Here is a 16,889-nt window from a genome sequence, read left to right as displayed (position 1 = left end):
TAAAAAAAAACAAACCAAAAACAACCCCCCAAAAAAGCCCCAAACAAACTAACCAAGTACCACTTATGAGGAAAGATACTTTCTAGTCAAACCTGATTAAGGAATCACACACGTGAAAGCTTGCACCATTCTGCCAACTATTTTACTCCTAACAAAAGATAGCACTTGTTCCGCAAAACCCGCTACACAAACTGGAAAATTTTATTTTCCTAAAATAACACAAGAAGATCCTGCCTATAACAGCTCCTTTCTCTCAAAGGATTCTAAACTAGATGCTCAATTTCCAAACAAGAAACAAATCCCTATTATACATCAGATTTCCTTCTGGCAGATCCCAGAAGTTTTGTGCCTCCCAAAGACAATGCGTTGTCCCATATAATTGTAAGCGCAGCATGGGTAAAAATATTAAATGGGTAAATATTAAATGACAAATTCTACAGAACTTAACTGCATTATTTTGGGTAAGATGAACCAAATCCTTCAAATAAATAATGGCAGCCTCAAGAATATAGCTCAATGTTAACCTCAGACAGATAAAACCAGTATAACAATTTAAGAGTTATATTCCAAACATGTTTTTTTTCAAATAAGAAATGAACCAAAATTAAATAAAGAAAATGGGGTTTGTGTGACAAGCTTTCATAGTCGAAACACATAGAAGCAACTGAGATTCAAACAATAACACTTCTATCTAGAAAACAATAAAGCAGCAGAATCTACAGCAAAAAAATGTTAGATAACTAGATCATGTGTGTTTATTACATCTGTAGTTTAGTTTTACAAAACACCTCAGAGTACATCAAAGTGGTTTTCAGTTTTGCTTATATTCCATTTTTCCTTATACTGCAGCTAGATGATGCAGAAGAAGAAAGCCTCAGTCAAACTCACATTTGAAGGGTTACCACAGACTGGCACCTCATGGAGTCTTCCCCTCTAGTGGGGTAAGATGACAACTCACTTATCTTTTAGTACTGGATTACAGAAAGGTCTGAAACAAATGTTTTGTCAGTTTCATCAACCCTGTACTTTTAGGTTATTACAGCTGACAGCTGCTCAAAATTCCATCACTAATAATTGTCAGTGCTCAAGATGCCAATTTTAATAATTCAAGAAAGAGTTACATATTAATGATGAAGTCATAAGTAATTCAGGCCATGTATAGATAGCTGCAAAGATCTCTGCCAGGAATTTTCCCAAATCTGCCCCTGCCTATGGCAGATCGGTCATTTATTAAGACCATCTAACTTCTTTCTAGTAAATTTATTACCTGCACAGAGGTTAATTAAGAAGTTAATAATCAAGAATACTACATAAAATGGACCATGAAGAATTAAGAGGGTAATATAAAGCTCCATAAAATTGTGACATTTGATAGATGAAAGAGTCCAGGATTTATTTTCAATACCAAGCTCCTAAATTAAGGTGTACACTAAAAACAAAGCATTCATTTACGTAAGTATTTCTTTTTTCAACAGCAGCTAAACAACTCATCTAAAAAAGGTAAGATCAAGTATTCCTAGGAGCCATAACAAGTTGGCTTTTTTCAGGAACCAGAAGATCCTCCAAGTCTCCATCTCTGCTCAAATGCCTGCAGGACCACGGGAAAGATTTATTACTTGTGTTATGTTGTTCAGATCAAGAAAGCTCTCACACCATCATTACTTGTATCTATGCCTCCCTATTTCCCATCATGCATTTGTTAGAAAAAGTGCCTGGAAAGGTGATTGACAAAGGCAAGAATTGATGACCAACATGGTCTTCCTAGAAACACCTACAAAGAGTCAGAAACAAAGCTTAGGTTAGCTGATTGTCACTGCATTACCAATCAATCCAGCACTAAAACTTCCATGTCACCAAGGTTACATAAGGCCTGCATACCAAGTTCATCGTGCAAACTGCTACCGCCTACAGCAGATGCAGTGGCATGTGAGGCTTCTAAGTGGACACTCCCATTTCTCACCAGCAAGGAGGCGCTAGCGCCGGGCACAGCTGCCTGGGAAGGGGGGCGGGGCTGCACTCTGACCTGGGAGGAGCACTGCTGGCCTTGCTGACCATCTTGAAGGCTACGAGAAAACATGCATTGGGGACACATTACCAGGAAGAAGTGAAAAAGAGCCAGAAGTGAAGCAAAACAAGATTTTTCTATTTAAAGAGGAAAACCGGTTTTTTTTAAAAGAGCATAGTAGCATTAAGCAGCCAACAGTTAGGGTTAAAGTAACCCCTAAGTTCTGTGTAAGGAAGAATTTAGATCCTAGTTATATTCAGTAATCTAGAGAAACTGTTCCTGTCAACTTTTTAGAAGTAGTATTGCTTTCTAAGATCTCCCCACATCACCCAAGAGGTATATTCTTCCAAGTCCTAATTTGTGGGTGCAAAAGCAAATTACTGCCGTTTAGTATAACTACAGACTAACCTGAGGTACCACCTATATTTACACTGACTATTCCAGTCTTCTCACAATAGCTGGGGTCCTTTTTGCTTATTCAAGTACGACCTGATCAGCTGTTTAGGGCTTTTTTATTAGTCACAGAGACACCACCTTTCTTATTATTAATCCACACTAACCAGGAAACATCTTTAAGCTTTGTTAATAGCCACAGGATGCCACAGACCTTGTGGATAACTGAAGTAATATGTCTGGATTTAGAATTATTTTGAACATATTAAGACTCTTTATAGAAATTTATTAATTGGGAAATTTAAGTTGATTCTGAAGTTATTTTAAAGCTACAGCAAAAACTTTATTACTTGCCAAAACACAGCAAGTAAACATTTACCTGGCTTTCAGAGAAATTTGTACATTTATAGCCATGAGCAGACAATATTTGAAAATGTTAATTCTCCTCTTCAGACTTCCATTGCAAAATTACTTTATAAAGCTATTTACCAAAGTTAGATTTTTTAATAGCTTGTTTAATATTAGGTATGATGAAGTGTCAGAGTATATGATGTTTACAATTACAATGTGCACCTTAGCAAGAACACTGGTTTTATTATCCTTCATTTTGTGGATTTAAAGAAGTTACATTACACGGTCATTAGCTGAGGCATAATCTTAGATAAAAGTTTTTGTATTTTAAAAACTGGAAAATAGCTTAAACACTCTTTTGAAAAACAATATGTATCCGCCATTGCTTTCAATACTTCACTGTTTACAGCATGATGCTAGAGTCGGCAAATGAGGCAACTAAAAAAAAAGATCTTACTAAGAGTTGAAGGGTTATATCTGATGTACTTGCTTTTAACAGTATTTTCTACATCATCTACTTTTCAGTTCTTTTGTTAGAGCATCACTGGAAAACAAAATATGGATATAAGAATAGGTGTTAAGAAAAGCTCATGCAAAATAATCCAGACATGCACACAGCTCAGGAAGAAAAGAACTGCAAGGCATTATTTATCATGTTCTAACATTTTAATCTGAAATTTAAATTCAGTGTTTTGCTGCAGTACACAAGGCTTTCAGTGAGCTATGCAGCAACAAAAGCCCTAAGGAAGTCCACAGCTGTGCCAACCTTCACTGCCCTCCTTTTAAGCAACACCAAACCAATGCCAAACAATACTGCTTTCCCATAAATAGCAGGTACATCTCAAGAGGTATATGCACAGCTGCCCTTTGAATAGTTATCCACATCTGTCACAATTAAAAAATCACACCGAAATATCGATGTCAACCAATTACACAGATTTGCAAAAAACACATTTATTCTCTGATTATTATAAGAATAAAATTCTGCTTCATATAGTCACTTACACACATGCATACACCATTGACTACATGGGATGCCAATGAACACTTATTTTTCAAGTGCCCAAAACACTGTTGACACTTAGACAGGACAAAAGCAGGACTGGATGATGTTTTATGGTGCATTCTAGGTTTGTTTTTTTAGGTTACCAGGCAAAATAATCTTGTGTCTAATTTAGCATCAAACCAGCAGAATTTACTAGACCAGGTCTGACTTGTCTACCATCACCAAAGACACACATATATAACGCCATTGTCTCTTTTACTAAATATTACACAGAGGAAGTGAAAAGTAATTGCAACCATGGATAGGAAATTAAAAAAGAAATCAAGTTTAACTCAACAAGTCTTAGGGAACATTCCCCCAACATCCAATTTTATGACAGAAGCTTAAAGTTTTGCTGGCAAGAATAAGAAACACATCAGGGCAACTAAAGATTACTAAATCTAATACTCTTAGAAGTTTAATATCTGAAGTCACAGATTAGCAATATCAGAAACTAGACTGGGGCAGCTCACCAACAGCATACAGGAGTGATGTCAGTAAAATTACAGCAATATTTTGAACACTTCTTAGTGGTAACTGGCTAAAAATGTCTCCACATTTCTTCACATTTGCTCCTTAGGCATGATTTCTTTTAAATCTTTAAGGGTTTCCTTTCTCCAGTAACATAGAATTTACACTAAAATTAAGCCACCCATGTAAAGGAAAGGGGTTTTTTTAGACTGTTCACCTAAAAATTAGAACACAAATACATATATTTTTTTCAGATACATTCCACAGTTGATAGCTCAAATGGAATTTGTGTCAAACAAATACGAATAAGCTCTTTGGTGTTTGGTTGGACTAAGGCAATTAAACTCCACTCCAAGGGACAGTCATTTAGTATCACAAAAAGTACTTTGAGTAAACTAAGTATTCAATTCTGAATATGTTTATATTTAAAGTATTTTTGATAATGTATGTCATTATGTTAGAGAAAGTACAATGAGAAGTTTGGGGTGGTTTTTTTTTAAATTTAGAACAAAACGAATTTAGGTAACAAAGATGCTTGGAGGAAATACAAGGCTAGAATATTTAATCTGCTTTTTTACCCTTGAACATCTTGTCTGATTAAAGAGTTACTCCCACTTCACAAAGAGAAATTATTGATTCAGAAAGTTCACAAAGTTACTTCATAGTCTCTCACTGAAGTCAAGCTTAAGCCATGGGAACCTTAATGACTGCATTAGCATGTGGAAATGAGGCAGCTGTCAACCAGAGTTTAAAACAGAGTCCTTTCTTTTCCTTACTTTATACCTACAAGAAAGAAAACACTGTTTTCTAACTAATACAGAGTTATGGAGCTTTCATTAGTTTGCACAGCCTCTTATGCTGCAATACACAAAGCTGCACTACCGTCCTTTTTTTTTTAAAAAAAAAGGAAAACAAAAACTCAGAGGCAAGTGAAGGCAACCAGGTAAAGCAAGTCATCGGAAAGAATACAAAGTTTTATCACCCTCTACTATGAAGTAAATCACTACCTAGAACCCTCCATTCAGCAAGACCAAAAGCTTAAAAAAGAAAAATGTGAAATTACATGATCACTACTTCATACTGCACTAGCCACTAAAAACACACCTAACTAGTTTTCAGTCCTTGATATAACAGAAGTCAATCCCTCATCTGTTAGATTTCTAGGTATCATTCCTGGACTCCCCCTGCCTGAGAAAAATCTGCAAATGTAGCCCTCAAATACTTCAGTGGTGTGACAAAGGTGACAATTCCTCTGCTGTCCTCTATTGTAAGGTATTTTCTTTTTATTTGTTCAGTTTCTACAGCTTTTTCCTAGTTAAAAAAATACAAAAATATTCCCAAAACACAAAATCACTTTAACATAAGAAGGAAAATTATTAAGAATATATAACATATGCAATTAACCCTACATATTGATCATGTAACTGAAGGAAGAATTACTTCAGTACTGATAGGGGAGTGTTCCTTCTTCTACAGGCCATGTTCTCCTCACCAGATTCTCCAATACCATAAGTAAGCAAGAAATTGAAAGACTTAAAACACAAATTCAAAAATATATAGTGGCCGCTGTTTCTACTGTTCAGGCTGATTGATCAAACAGAGGTGCTGTATGTAACAGATCATTAGGCTCAGTATTGTTAACAAAGGGGCCAGTAAAAGTTGAGGGACTCCTGAGATACACATACACAGTGCATTTTTAACATTGTCAAGGCATGCAAAGTGCCACAATTAGATTCAATACTAAGCAATAGTGGGCATTCTATTCACTTCATTATTTCTCTTTTGCTGTAAAAAGCTGCAAGATCTTCATAAAGGTTTACCTCTATTTTAGATTTGGAGTCTCTGTATGTATTTAGCTCTTTATAAAGTTCTGTCATTTTGCTTATCCCTCACAATCTACAAATGTGAAAAGTGACCACAGTACTAGTCCCTAATGCTTACATTCTTCAAGAAAAGAAAACCAAAATGGGGAGTGCTGATACTATTTTCTTGGGTTTCTCTTGTTGATTGGAAGTAAGTTTCTAAAATTTTTCATAAAAACCACTGAGGCTAAGTTTGTTAGCATTAGTTAATTTTTTTATCAATCTGAAAACAGCTATAACATGTTAGAGACTGACTATCCTGACCATTTTTAAAATAGTGCCACATATACATGCACAATTCAACAAGCCCACAGTGACATGCAGTGACAGCTCAAGGAGGTTATGGTGGGGAAGGAAGTAAAAAGTGCTTTTCTGGCAACACTGGTGGGTGTGGGAAGTGGTCTGCTGCATGCATGCTAAATATGGTGGAACATTTAGATACCCTACCTGAGGGGTGATCCGATGAGCAATGTAGGAGGGGTAGGGTTACTCCCTGCATTGTGCCGGCGTCGTACTGCCTGACGCCTAAATGTGCTGCGTTCACGGCGAAATGTGACAGTCTCCTCGCTGGCTTGTGCTGCTGCAGCAAGACAGACTTTAGGTCAAATAAGAACCCATCCTAGTTACGTACACAGTAACTTAAGACTCCTTTCTTCCCTCTGACCCTCCCCAAGTTAATGAACTCGACTCTCAACAACAAAAGTAGCTTATGCCCTAACTGTTCAAACAAGCTGCCTCAAGACAGGATCACAACACACAGTTATTAGCAAAAATCTAGGTGGTTGGGGAAGTGTTCTTGAATATACAGCTTACTTTTTTTCACCCCCAGATCCAAAAAGCCAGGTTGCAAAAGAAGTTGAATATCCCAAATATTTTCTGTTTACACACCGCAGGAAGAGACACCTGATCTCACCCTTTATCTCATTGAACAGATCATTAATAAGAAACCTGAAGGACAACCTAGCAAAGTTGTCTACCATTTGTCACCATAATGTTCTCAATTTTGTAACTTCTTCCAAATGGCAGGGTTGACAACTCTTTCAGGGCACAAAACAAGAGTAGCATTTTTTTTTCTCATAAGCATCAAGGGATAGTCCTTCTAGACTAGTTACAACACAATTTACAGAGGCAGGAGGTTGAGAATAAGTGAGAGAAAAACTTATTTTTAAGGACTGGTGGTTTTGTTATTTCAACTCCCCAAACAAAAGGTTTGGGTTATTTATAAGGCAACCATCATAAAAATCAGTTTGTATGTACTCAAGGGATTAAAACATTTATCTACACATTATTCCCTGAAATGCACCTGTGCTTCTTAAGCTCTACAATCTGAACTGTTCAGATTTGGACTGCTTCATGGTGTGTCTACAATCTGAGAAGTCTTCCTGCTGAGCCAAGGAAGCTCCTAGCCAATTTGAATGCAGAACAGTAAAGAGCTCAAATGAATGGGCCACAGAGAAAATAGGGTTTGGCAGGCAAGTGGAGGAGAAAAAAAAATGACATGAAGTCAGTGCAAGAGGAGAATCACAATCTTGACAGGGAAGTCACAACTTGGTGGCCAAGAAGCCTGCTACTAGACTGAGAACACCAAGAATTGTGTCAAACAAACAAAAAACAAACACTCCCTCTTCCCCCCACCAAAAAAACCCCACAGAGAGCAATGGCAGGAAAATTGCAGGCAGAGCAGCCCATATGCACTTCAGCACACTTCAAGTTACAACACTGCTGCCATTAAACTTTCAACACTTTAGCAGCAGAGACTCTAATGTTGGTCTACAGGGAACAGCAACCTATAGCAACCTACTGCTGTTGTGTACTACTGCCATAGCTCAAGCAATAAAGGCTGAAACAAGAGTTTAATTCACCCATGAACCACAGGTCCCCAAATGAATTCTGTATCTGAAGATTCAATTTATAGCTTTCTTTAAAACAAAAGAAGCTACATAAAGAGATACACTTTAACACCAACATTCAAGCTACGTGCATTTCATTACCAGAACTACAGAATTTAAGGGCAACCCTAATTCAGTCCTTTCCGTACTTTCAGGAAAACCAGAGATTTGCTCATTCTCTCCTCATTCCTCCACAGGTATTTTTACAATTCTAAGCATCAACAGATTATACTACCTTTTCAGAGTATTTCATCAGGAAGTCAGTAAGTTTCTCCTGTGGTTTAGTATACAGCTTTATTCTAATGCACCGCCTAACTTCTTTAAGCATTTCTTTGCAGCTCTCATACTTGAAGTACAAAGCAAGTGAACCACACTAAACAAGACAGACTGAATTCTGTCACACGAGGTCAAAACCACACATGAATTTTGGACGACAATTTCTAAAGCTCGTTTTTTCTAGGATACGCATCAGCATATAAACAATTTCATATTTACAACACAGTTTCAACTGAGTTCAGATGCAAAAGCAATTGTGGTAATCAGACCATGGTTAAGCACCATGAAACAAGGAACAGTGACTAGTCTTAACTGAAATGTAAATATCTGAATTACCATTAAGATGGTAAACATCAACATTACATCTTAATTACCACTTGCAACTACTTAGCAAAAGCAGCATTCCAGTGCAATTCTTTAAGGTAGCAAGCATATTTAACACTGAGAGGTATCTGCTTTTCCTTAGCAAACGTCTTCAATAACTGAAGCAGAGACTACGAAAACACAATACGTCCTCTCTATTTATCCTCCAATTTATCACTATAGCAAGTCTCAAGAACTAACAGAGGCAATGCAGTGAGGGAAATAGATATACAAACATCTATCAAGATAAGAAACAAAAAAAAATAAAAAAAACTAATTTGTACTTGGGGATTCAATTTAAAGCTGTACAGGCAAACAGCTTTGGCATTTCCTAACCTTTTATTATTAAATTTTGACTTTTAAAAGTCAAAGTAGATTTTGGTGTAGCTTTCTACCTGTTTTACCACAAGATTCTTGATTTATCATCTTGAAACTTTTGTTCAATGCACATCTTTAATACACATTCTTCCTGAATGCAGGTGGTGACATTCAGGGGTGCTACATAAGTCTGCAAGTTCCTTTGAAAAGACTGCAGGGCTTTTCAGACAAACAAGCTCCAAGTCTGCTAACATTACGCAATATTGCAAGAAGCTACATGTAGAAAACCCGACTAAAGAAGTTTAAAAAAAAAGCAGTAGCTGAGCAGAGAGTACTAGCATAAGGTGTGGAAAGCCAAACTGAGCAAAGTTTGCTTTTGGTTGTAAAGGAAAACCAGAGGTGGTGTGGCTTTGTTTTGTTTATTGTACTGGCCCTTTGGGTTTGCTTGGTCTTGAGGAGGACTTTTTGGTGAGTTTTTGTTTTTAGTATCGTTTCACAGAAGACATACAATTTAAAATATATACATACTAGTACAGAAAGCTCTTTATTGTAATTCATATTATTTGTGTTTCTACTTTAATGAGAAGAAGCAGTGCAACTGCTTGTGAGCTCGCCAGTAGAAAGTAAGAAAAAATTCCTAACTTACCCTCTATCATGATCTGAGAGCAGTTATATCATGTTTAAATATAAATAAGCTTTCTTTAATATTTATGATGTCACATACACTTCTCCAATACTGCTACTTACAACAACTTATCCTAGTCTCCAGAAATGTAAGATCCAACGTCTACAGTCATGTGGAAAATCTAGATGTAACAGGAAGAGATAACACAGGTAATACTTCTAAAGTTCCTGCTTACTTCAGTTTAATCAGTAGAGGAAGACAAGCTTTTCAGCCTACAGAATGTTCATTAAAAGGTGCTCTGTCTTTTATTCTGTACTTCTATGCTTAATCACAACACTTAATATCAAGAAATTCAAGCATTTCCTCTGCAGTTTGTCATATGAATGTGAGCCCCCAGCATTATCTATTCTCCAGAATACAAAATCCGTGTTTGAAGTTCAAGGGGCACAAATTACAAATACAGACCTACATCCCAGAGATCAGTAAGAAGTGGAGACCTAGTGACAACCTTGTAGTAAACTTAACCCCTCATATGCCTATTCCTACATATAATACAACTATTTTCAAAAAAGAAATAATGACACCTGTATCTGTTAAGGAATACATGTCTGCATGCACAATTGCATTAAAATTAATTTGTTTAACACTTCTGACTGGAAAAGAGCCAAAATAGCAGTTACATGCTCAAAACATGATAGCATTTTGTCATCAGACACTCGGAAAGATAACTTTACATTGAAGATTTTTATGCTCACCTCTGTAGTTTTACAAAGTTTTAAATAAAACTGAAGACTCAGTTTTACACTAGAACCATGCAACTGTTGTATAAGCCACCTAGCTTTAGGAAACAAAGTACAAATATATTCCTTTCAACAGGAACATTTATATAAAAACAAGCCAAAACATTTGCAACATCTCCCTGCACCTATTTAACACTTCTTTTAAACAAAACTTAGAAGACAGAAGCTTAAGAAGCACAACATGAAAAAGCAGAATTGCCAAAATTTTCTTGCATCAATAAGACCTTTTCATTTTGCTACAAACAAATGCTAAACCCAGTGCCTTAGATAAATTCTGACATACAGGAAAATTCTTCATAAGAAGATTCCTGGAAGATGTGGTATGAAACTAATACAAAGGTGAAGCATCCATGTGGAAAACCATAAAGTTCTAAGGATAAAAACTGCAATCAGTATAACTAGACAGCAAGCAGGAAAAAACCTACCACAGCAGAAAGTCTCCCTCACTCTTCTCATGAAAAGAGGAGAAATAAACCACAGCCAAAGAACCCAACACCCCTCCTCCCATCACTTAAAACCAAAATGGTTTTGAACGTTAGTCAGGTTAAGAATGGTTAAAGGTGTGCAGGGAACCTGAGCGACGCTTAGACATGCCCTTTCTCACACTATCTAATGGGAAACTGATTTTCAATGACTAATTACTAAGCCTACATGTTCTCAGAAAGAGCTGGAATGAGTAGTTTATGGCTCATGCACTCACATAAGCAATCAAATTTGCAAATAAGCGATGAAATTCTTCAAAGACAGAATGTACTTTGCTAAACCAAACTGCTGAGATGCTGCTTTTCTGTATTGAGCACCTATATCTCATTTGTGTTTGAAACCTGAGAGATGTACTTCACACGCATTTATGGGTTAGCACTACCCTTCTCCTCATGGTTGAGGCATTTATAGTTTATTTTCACATGCCCTAACACTATATTAAAAACCATATTTGAGAGATACCCCAGTAGAAAGAAGTAGTCTGTTCAGTCCATATCTTCAGTATGTAGTTGTTAATCACTATCTTATCATGCACCCTAATAAAACCTACAGCTACAAGGATCACTTATACTTCTGTGATTAAAAAAAATCAAAATATTGGTTCAGTGTATTAAAAATTACTGTGGCTATTTAATGAAAACTATCACTAATGACTATTTCTGAAGAACAGATGTGGGCAGCAAAGGAGAAACAATGAAGAACAGAGTGATATTGCCAAGTCACAAATTTTTGCTAGAAAATAGTGCAGAAGAAAACACAATTCAGGAAAGCCAAGTAAAGCCCAAGAATTCAATGTTGTAGTTGCATTTACAAAAAAGAAAAAAAGTAAGTCTGAAACTAGCCTGAAGAAATATTTAGAATTATGTCAAAACAGTCACTACAACAACCTGAAAAGCAAAATACTATCAAGGAGGGAACAAAGCAGAATAATAGAACCATCTGGTTTAAATTCTGAACCAAACATTTTTACAGATCAGCTTGACAGTAAAATTTTTATACTAAGGCCAAAGATAAAACTAGGAGTTTTAGTTATTCTACTTCATTGTGCTCCCTACTTGAATTATTCCACTTTTTAAAACATTAGGCTACTCACATAGACCTCTTGAACATAATGCTGATGTACTTTGGGTAGAAGAATTAAAGCTAAACCCCATCTGATCCCCTCCCCAATACAGACCCTAAATCCCAGGGTTCAGGTATCGAAATTATGGTATTATCTTACTATGTTCATGTAGCAGACAAACGTTCATAATTGAAATTAACCTTTAATAAAGTTAGTTCTGACTTCGTGTTTAGATTTTTTCACCTTAAGGAAAAGATGCTGTAAATCTTCAGAACACAGCATTTCCAGCATGTGGCATACTAGGTCAGCATATCATACATAGAAAGTCATGTTTGCATTACATAGCCTTAACTAGAACACCAAACATTAATTAGTAGCCAACTTCAATACATGTATGAGTTTTATCTCACAGCTACATTTTGCAGCAATATGAACAATTCCATCACAGCTGATCAGCTGATAGAGCTTTTAGAACCTTCTTGCTTATAAGGATACCAATAAACCCAGGAACATCTACAAGCCAGCATGAAGATGCAGCTTTTTATCTAATACCAAAAATTCCTATTTCAACTCCTGTTAGAGATGAATGCTTAGCAAATACATGATCAACTCATGTCAACAAAACAGAACCACTCTTCCCAAATCAAGCAAAAGTTATCTAATGAAAGCCTCTGTATTATCCATAAATACCATAAAGGGGACAAAGCACAGGATTGAGTCACCAAAAAATGTACTAAAACTTTGCTTACTAGGAAGTGGTTAACAATTAATAGATTCAAGACTCACTCCAAGTTTTATTTCATTGGTAAGTTCCAAAACTGCAGAAATTCCACAGCAGCCTCATATATCATTACTAACACTGTCTACATCTTTACGTGTTTTAAGGTAGCAATCTGACCTCTATTGAGATGACAAGATATCCAACATCAGAGGGAATTCTGTAAAACTCAACCTTCACACACAAAAGTTTGGACAGGACAGTAAAATGTTTATAGAAGAGAGCCCTTTCTACTGCTGATCTGCTTACCTGGGTCCAGTTGCAGCAGAGTTCTGCTGAATACATGAATAGAGACAGCCAATGTACACACAACCTGAGCACAGGAACTTTACACATTTTTCACTTTATACCATTTCTAAACTCTAATTTCTAATGCAAAACTGTTTGGTTTAGTAGTTTGAGAATGAACTGGCAGACACATCAGAAGCCCCACCTTTTGTAATTATATTCATTCTATCTGCAAGAAAATGTAGCAAAAACTAAAGCCACCAGAAGCACGGAACAGCTCTGCAAAACAGGAATGTTTTGCAAAATTGAGTCATGACACAGACCACGTGCAACATCGGCATAGTAGGCAAAGGTAATACATTGCTAGCAGCTGCCATGACCATTGGCTGAGTAACAGAGAACTGAACTGTAATAATTGCAGGCAGATATGCCAAGCATATATGTACAAATACATACAGACTGAAAAGGTGAACAGGTTTCCATGTATCATATGAAACACAAGATGAATCCAAACTCATTAAGCCCTGCCTGTAGAGATGTACTGCAGATCTCAAAAGACAGAAAACAGTATGAGCTGTTACTTCAATATTGCTATGGAACATACAGAAGGAAAAATGCAACACATTACACACAGTTTTATTTACAAAAGGGTATGTTTCTCAAGAACCAAAAGTAAATAAACCTTAAATTGCAGCAAGCTGTAAAACAGAGCAGCAACTTAAAGGGCACATCTTTTACAGTTAATATTGAACTGGAGCAAACACTTGACTTTTCAGGCCAGCTCAAGTTTTACAAGACATCACTATGTTATACACAGCATTATGGTGGTTCTTTAAATGCTTACAAACAGCAATCCAGAAACAGCACACATCTGAGAGAAACCAGGCACAGGTCAGCGCAAAAGGGGTATTTCCAGAATATCACTAGACAGAAGAGCAACTTTAACTAACCCACGACTCATCAAATTCACAAGCTGCTTTGGGAGTCTGAACAGTTGAACAAGGATAACGACTGTAAGACTTCCAATCTTCCATTTTTTGTTACACATTCACCACATAAACCTTATTTCAGAATTTTCAGATGCTGTTTCTCTCCATTTTAATGAACTGCAATTTCTATTCAAGTGCATATAAGATCTTGCAGCAAGTGAGTCATCCACCACTTCCTGGCATCATAATATAGAAATGAAGATACTAAGTTATATCTGCAGAAGTGAAATATGTACAAGTTGGTACAACATCCTGCTTAGTGGAAGATCAGTGAAGGCCATATCCATTACAAAACACATTTCAGCAGTTACACAAACAAGAATGTAGTTCTAGTCTCTAAAGGCTGAAGGATAAAATGAAGTTGTAATTACTGATTTAAGTAATATTTAAAAAACAGGAACTGAAAGCTGCTGACTGGAAAAGAGGAGGTGGCATTAATATCAGTATTTTAGTTATCCTGTTTGCATCTCTTAATTATTTGCTTCAGAAAATTATCATAAGCAATCACAGACATTTAAATATATATATAAAAATTATAAAATAATTCCTACAGCAGGAGGTTGGACCAGACTATTTATAAAAATCACATCAAATCAATATCCCCTGACCTTATGAAAATCCAAACCAAGTTTATTCTGTAATTCACCTGCAACAAGCAAATATAATAATTTCTTAATTTTGTTCAAAAATTGCTATACATATATACACACAACATGTATTTATATTACACATATGTCTTGAAAAACCTCCCAAAAGGTGAAGACATCTCAGTAGTAAGAAATACTGGCTATAAAGCACTTAGATTCTAAAGAGTTACAACATTTCCTCTCACTACTATTAGTCATGGGTAAGCCTAAAGAAGAAAGCCACAATTAAAGATACAGATGTTACAAAACCTGTAATATAAGCTATAAATTTGGGGGAAAAATCTCATCAAACCTACACCAGGGAAAAACCAGTAAAGAAGGACACTACGAAAGAATTACTCAGAATGATCGTGAACAGATAAATGCAATGTAATTACTGCCTTGGTGCTAGACAAGACTGAATAAATATTTAAGGAGTGCTAAAGAAAAGTAAGTCATAATTTTGTTCTGCTTTCAAAAAAAAAAAAAAGGATGACAGAATGACAATAATTTCTTGCAATCATAAAGCAAATACTTCCTTTTGTCTTGGTAGGAAGAAACAGTATGCAGCCAGAGTTATTAACCACACCATGTCACCAGATCTGGAGAACTTGATTCCAGACTGCTTCTTAAAGACAGCCTGCAAGCCATAGAGAAGTACTTGGGTACTTGCCACTTATTAAAAATACTAACAATTTCAAAATGACCAGCATGTAAAATCTTAAACTGAAAATGAATCAGGCCAGCAAGAACAAAAGCAAGCCTTTCTTGCTTGAGCTGCTACAGATTTGTACCTTTAAGACTGCTTTGACATGAGTTGAGTGAAATGGTGGGGAAGACAAATCTCCTCAGAAGAGCAATCAAAATATTTCATAATATTCAGCATCTGTCTTCCATTAATTCTTTCAGACTACTGGTAAGTAGTAAGCACATATAAAGTCTGACATGTTCTGAAAGGTAAGGTATGTTAATCCTCCTTTGCACATAAAGGGAGAATCTTAACAGCTTAAGCAGCAATAACACAAAACAAAATTAAATCAAATTTTGTGCTAAGAAAAGCATAGAGTCAAAATGGTAAATTCATAAAGGAGACCTTTTATTAGTCAAATTACTCTCAGTAGACATGAAGAGCTGTCACTAAAACAAGGCCTTAGGAAGAATCTATGAAGTGTTTGGCTTGTAGAGTTAGTACTAAAAGAGCAACCTTGACTTTTATTAAAGCTACTGAAAAAATCTGTTACTAGAAATAATAGAGAAAGTAAAAAAAAGAAAGCATATAAATAGGTCTAAACTAATTGTAAACCAGTCAGATTTGATCAATAATCAATATACAGCTGAGCTTCAGTGTGGCACACTTTCTTTTCCTCCCCAGACATTAATTGTACTGATTTTTATAGTTCCTTTGTTAATACTGAGGGACACACCACAAAAACAACACTCCACAAAAAACCAAAACCAAAAGAAAACCCCACTCTTGCTCATACATCTTATCTCACTATGGGCTGGAAATGTCTTTTTAAGATTAATCACTGTATTTTGTTTAGGCAGTCTATATAATAGGAACAGTCAAATTTGCTATAGTTTGTTAAAAATACCTGTCTTGATATAAAATACAATTTTATGAAGGGTTGTTCACCTAGATGTAAAGATCCATATTATCTGGTAGGTATTGGCCTCTGAAAATTCTAGAAGTCAATTTGAGTTAATTAGCCATCTCATACTATTCTGAAAATGTATTTTAAAGACACTTATCTACCTTGACACAAAAAACCCTTCCAGTTAAGGCAGTCAATATAGTTAACCAAGAAAAGAAACAAACATTATAACAAGAAAAAAAAAAAAGAAAGCTCCAAATTTTTTTCAAATGCCACTACTAATATGTATTAATAACAGCTACTCCAGGTAGCTTATTGTTTACATTACGCCAAGCAAAACAATAGTTAGGGAAAATAAGAGGAAACTACACTCCTTTCCAGCACTGGAAGGTTATTGTGTTCACATAATGAAGACAAAAAATCCCCAAAAATCCAAAGTAAACAAGACTGTCTAGCCAGCAATGGCAAGGCTAAGCAAAAATCAAATCCCGAGGAGAATTCAGCTTAGTAAGTAGATCACTGTAAGAATCCACAATCAAAGGCAGCATGGTAAGGGTTTGGGATTGGTTTTATTTCTTGATACCACCTCAAGCCATGCCAGACAGGCTGCAGTCATTCATATTACTCAGTACAATGGAGCAGGTTGGATTTGATCACAGGTAATAATTTTAAGATACAGCTCTAATTAATAAAGACTGCTGGTAACAAACCCCTAACACCTCTATTTAT

The 16,889-nt window shown here is 36.0% G+C and overlaps 1 protein-coding gene across 8 annotated transcripts in view; it reads right to left on the bottom strand.

The window, feature by feature from the left end:
• Nucleotides 1–16,889, bottom strand: part of PCNX1 (pecanex 1) — a gene marked incomplete at its 5' end in the record, with an annotated part of 89,637 nt that overhangs the window by 51,042 nt on the left and 21,706 nt on the right. For 3 of the 8 annotated variants that reach the window (XM_083864265.1, XM_083864267.1, XM_083864272.1), the window contains 2 exons: nt 1,879–2,063; nt 6,575–6,707. The exons of 2 other annotated variants lie outside the window; for them this stretch is intronic. In XM_083864265.1, coding sequence (XP_083720391.1) covers nt 1,879–2,063; nt 6,575–6,707 — 318 coding nt within the window. The remainder of the gene's footprint in view (nt 1–1,878; nt 2,064–6,574; nt 6,708–16,889) is intronic. 3 more of the 8 variants (XM_083864268.1, XM_083864269.1, XM_083864266.1) reach the window with 2 other exon arrangements.

This window comes from Zosterops lateralis (assembly GCF_965231275.1).
Source record: "Zosterops lateralis genome assembly, chromosome: 6".
Lineage (NCBI taxonomy): Eukaryota > Metazoa > Chordata > Aves > Passeriformes > Zosteropidae > Zosterops > Zosterops lateralis.
Note: the sequence above shows the minus strand (reverse complement) of the source record. Positions and strands in the feature narration are given on the sequence as shown.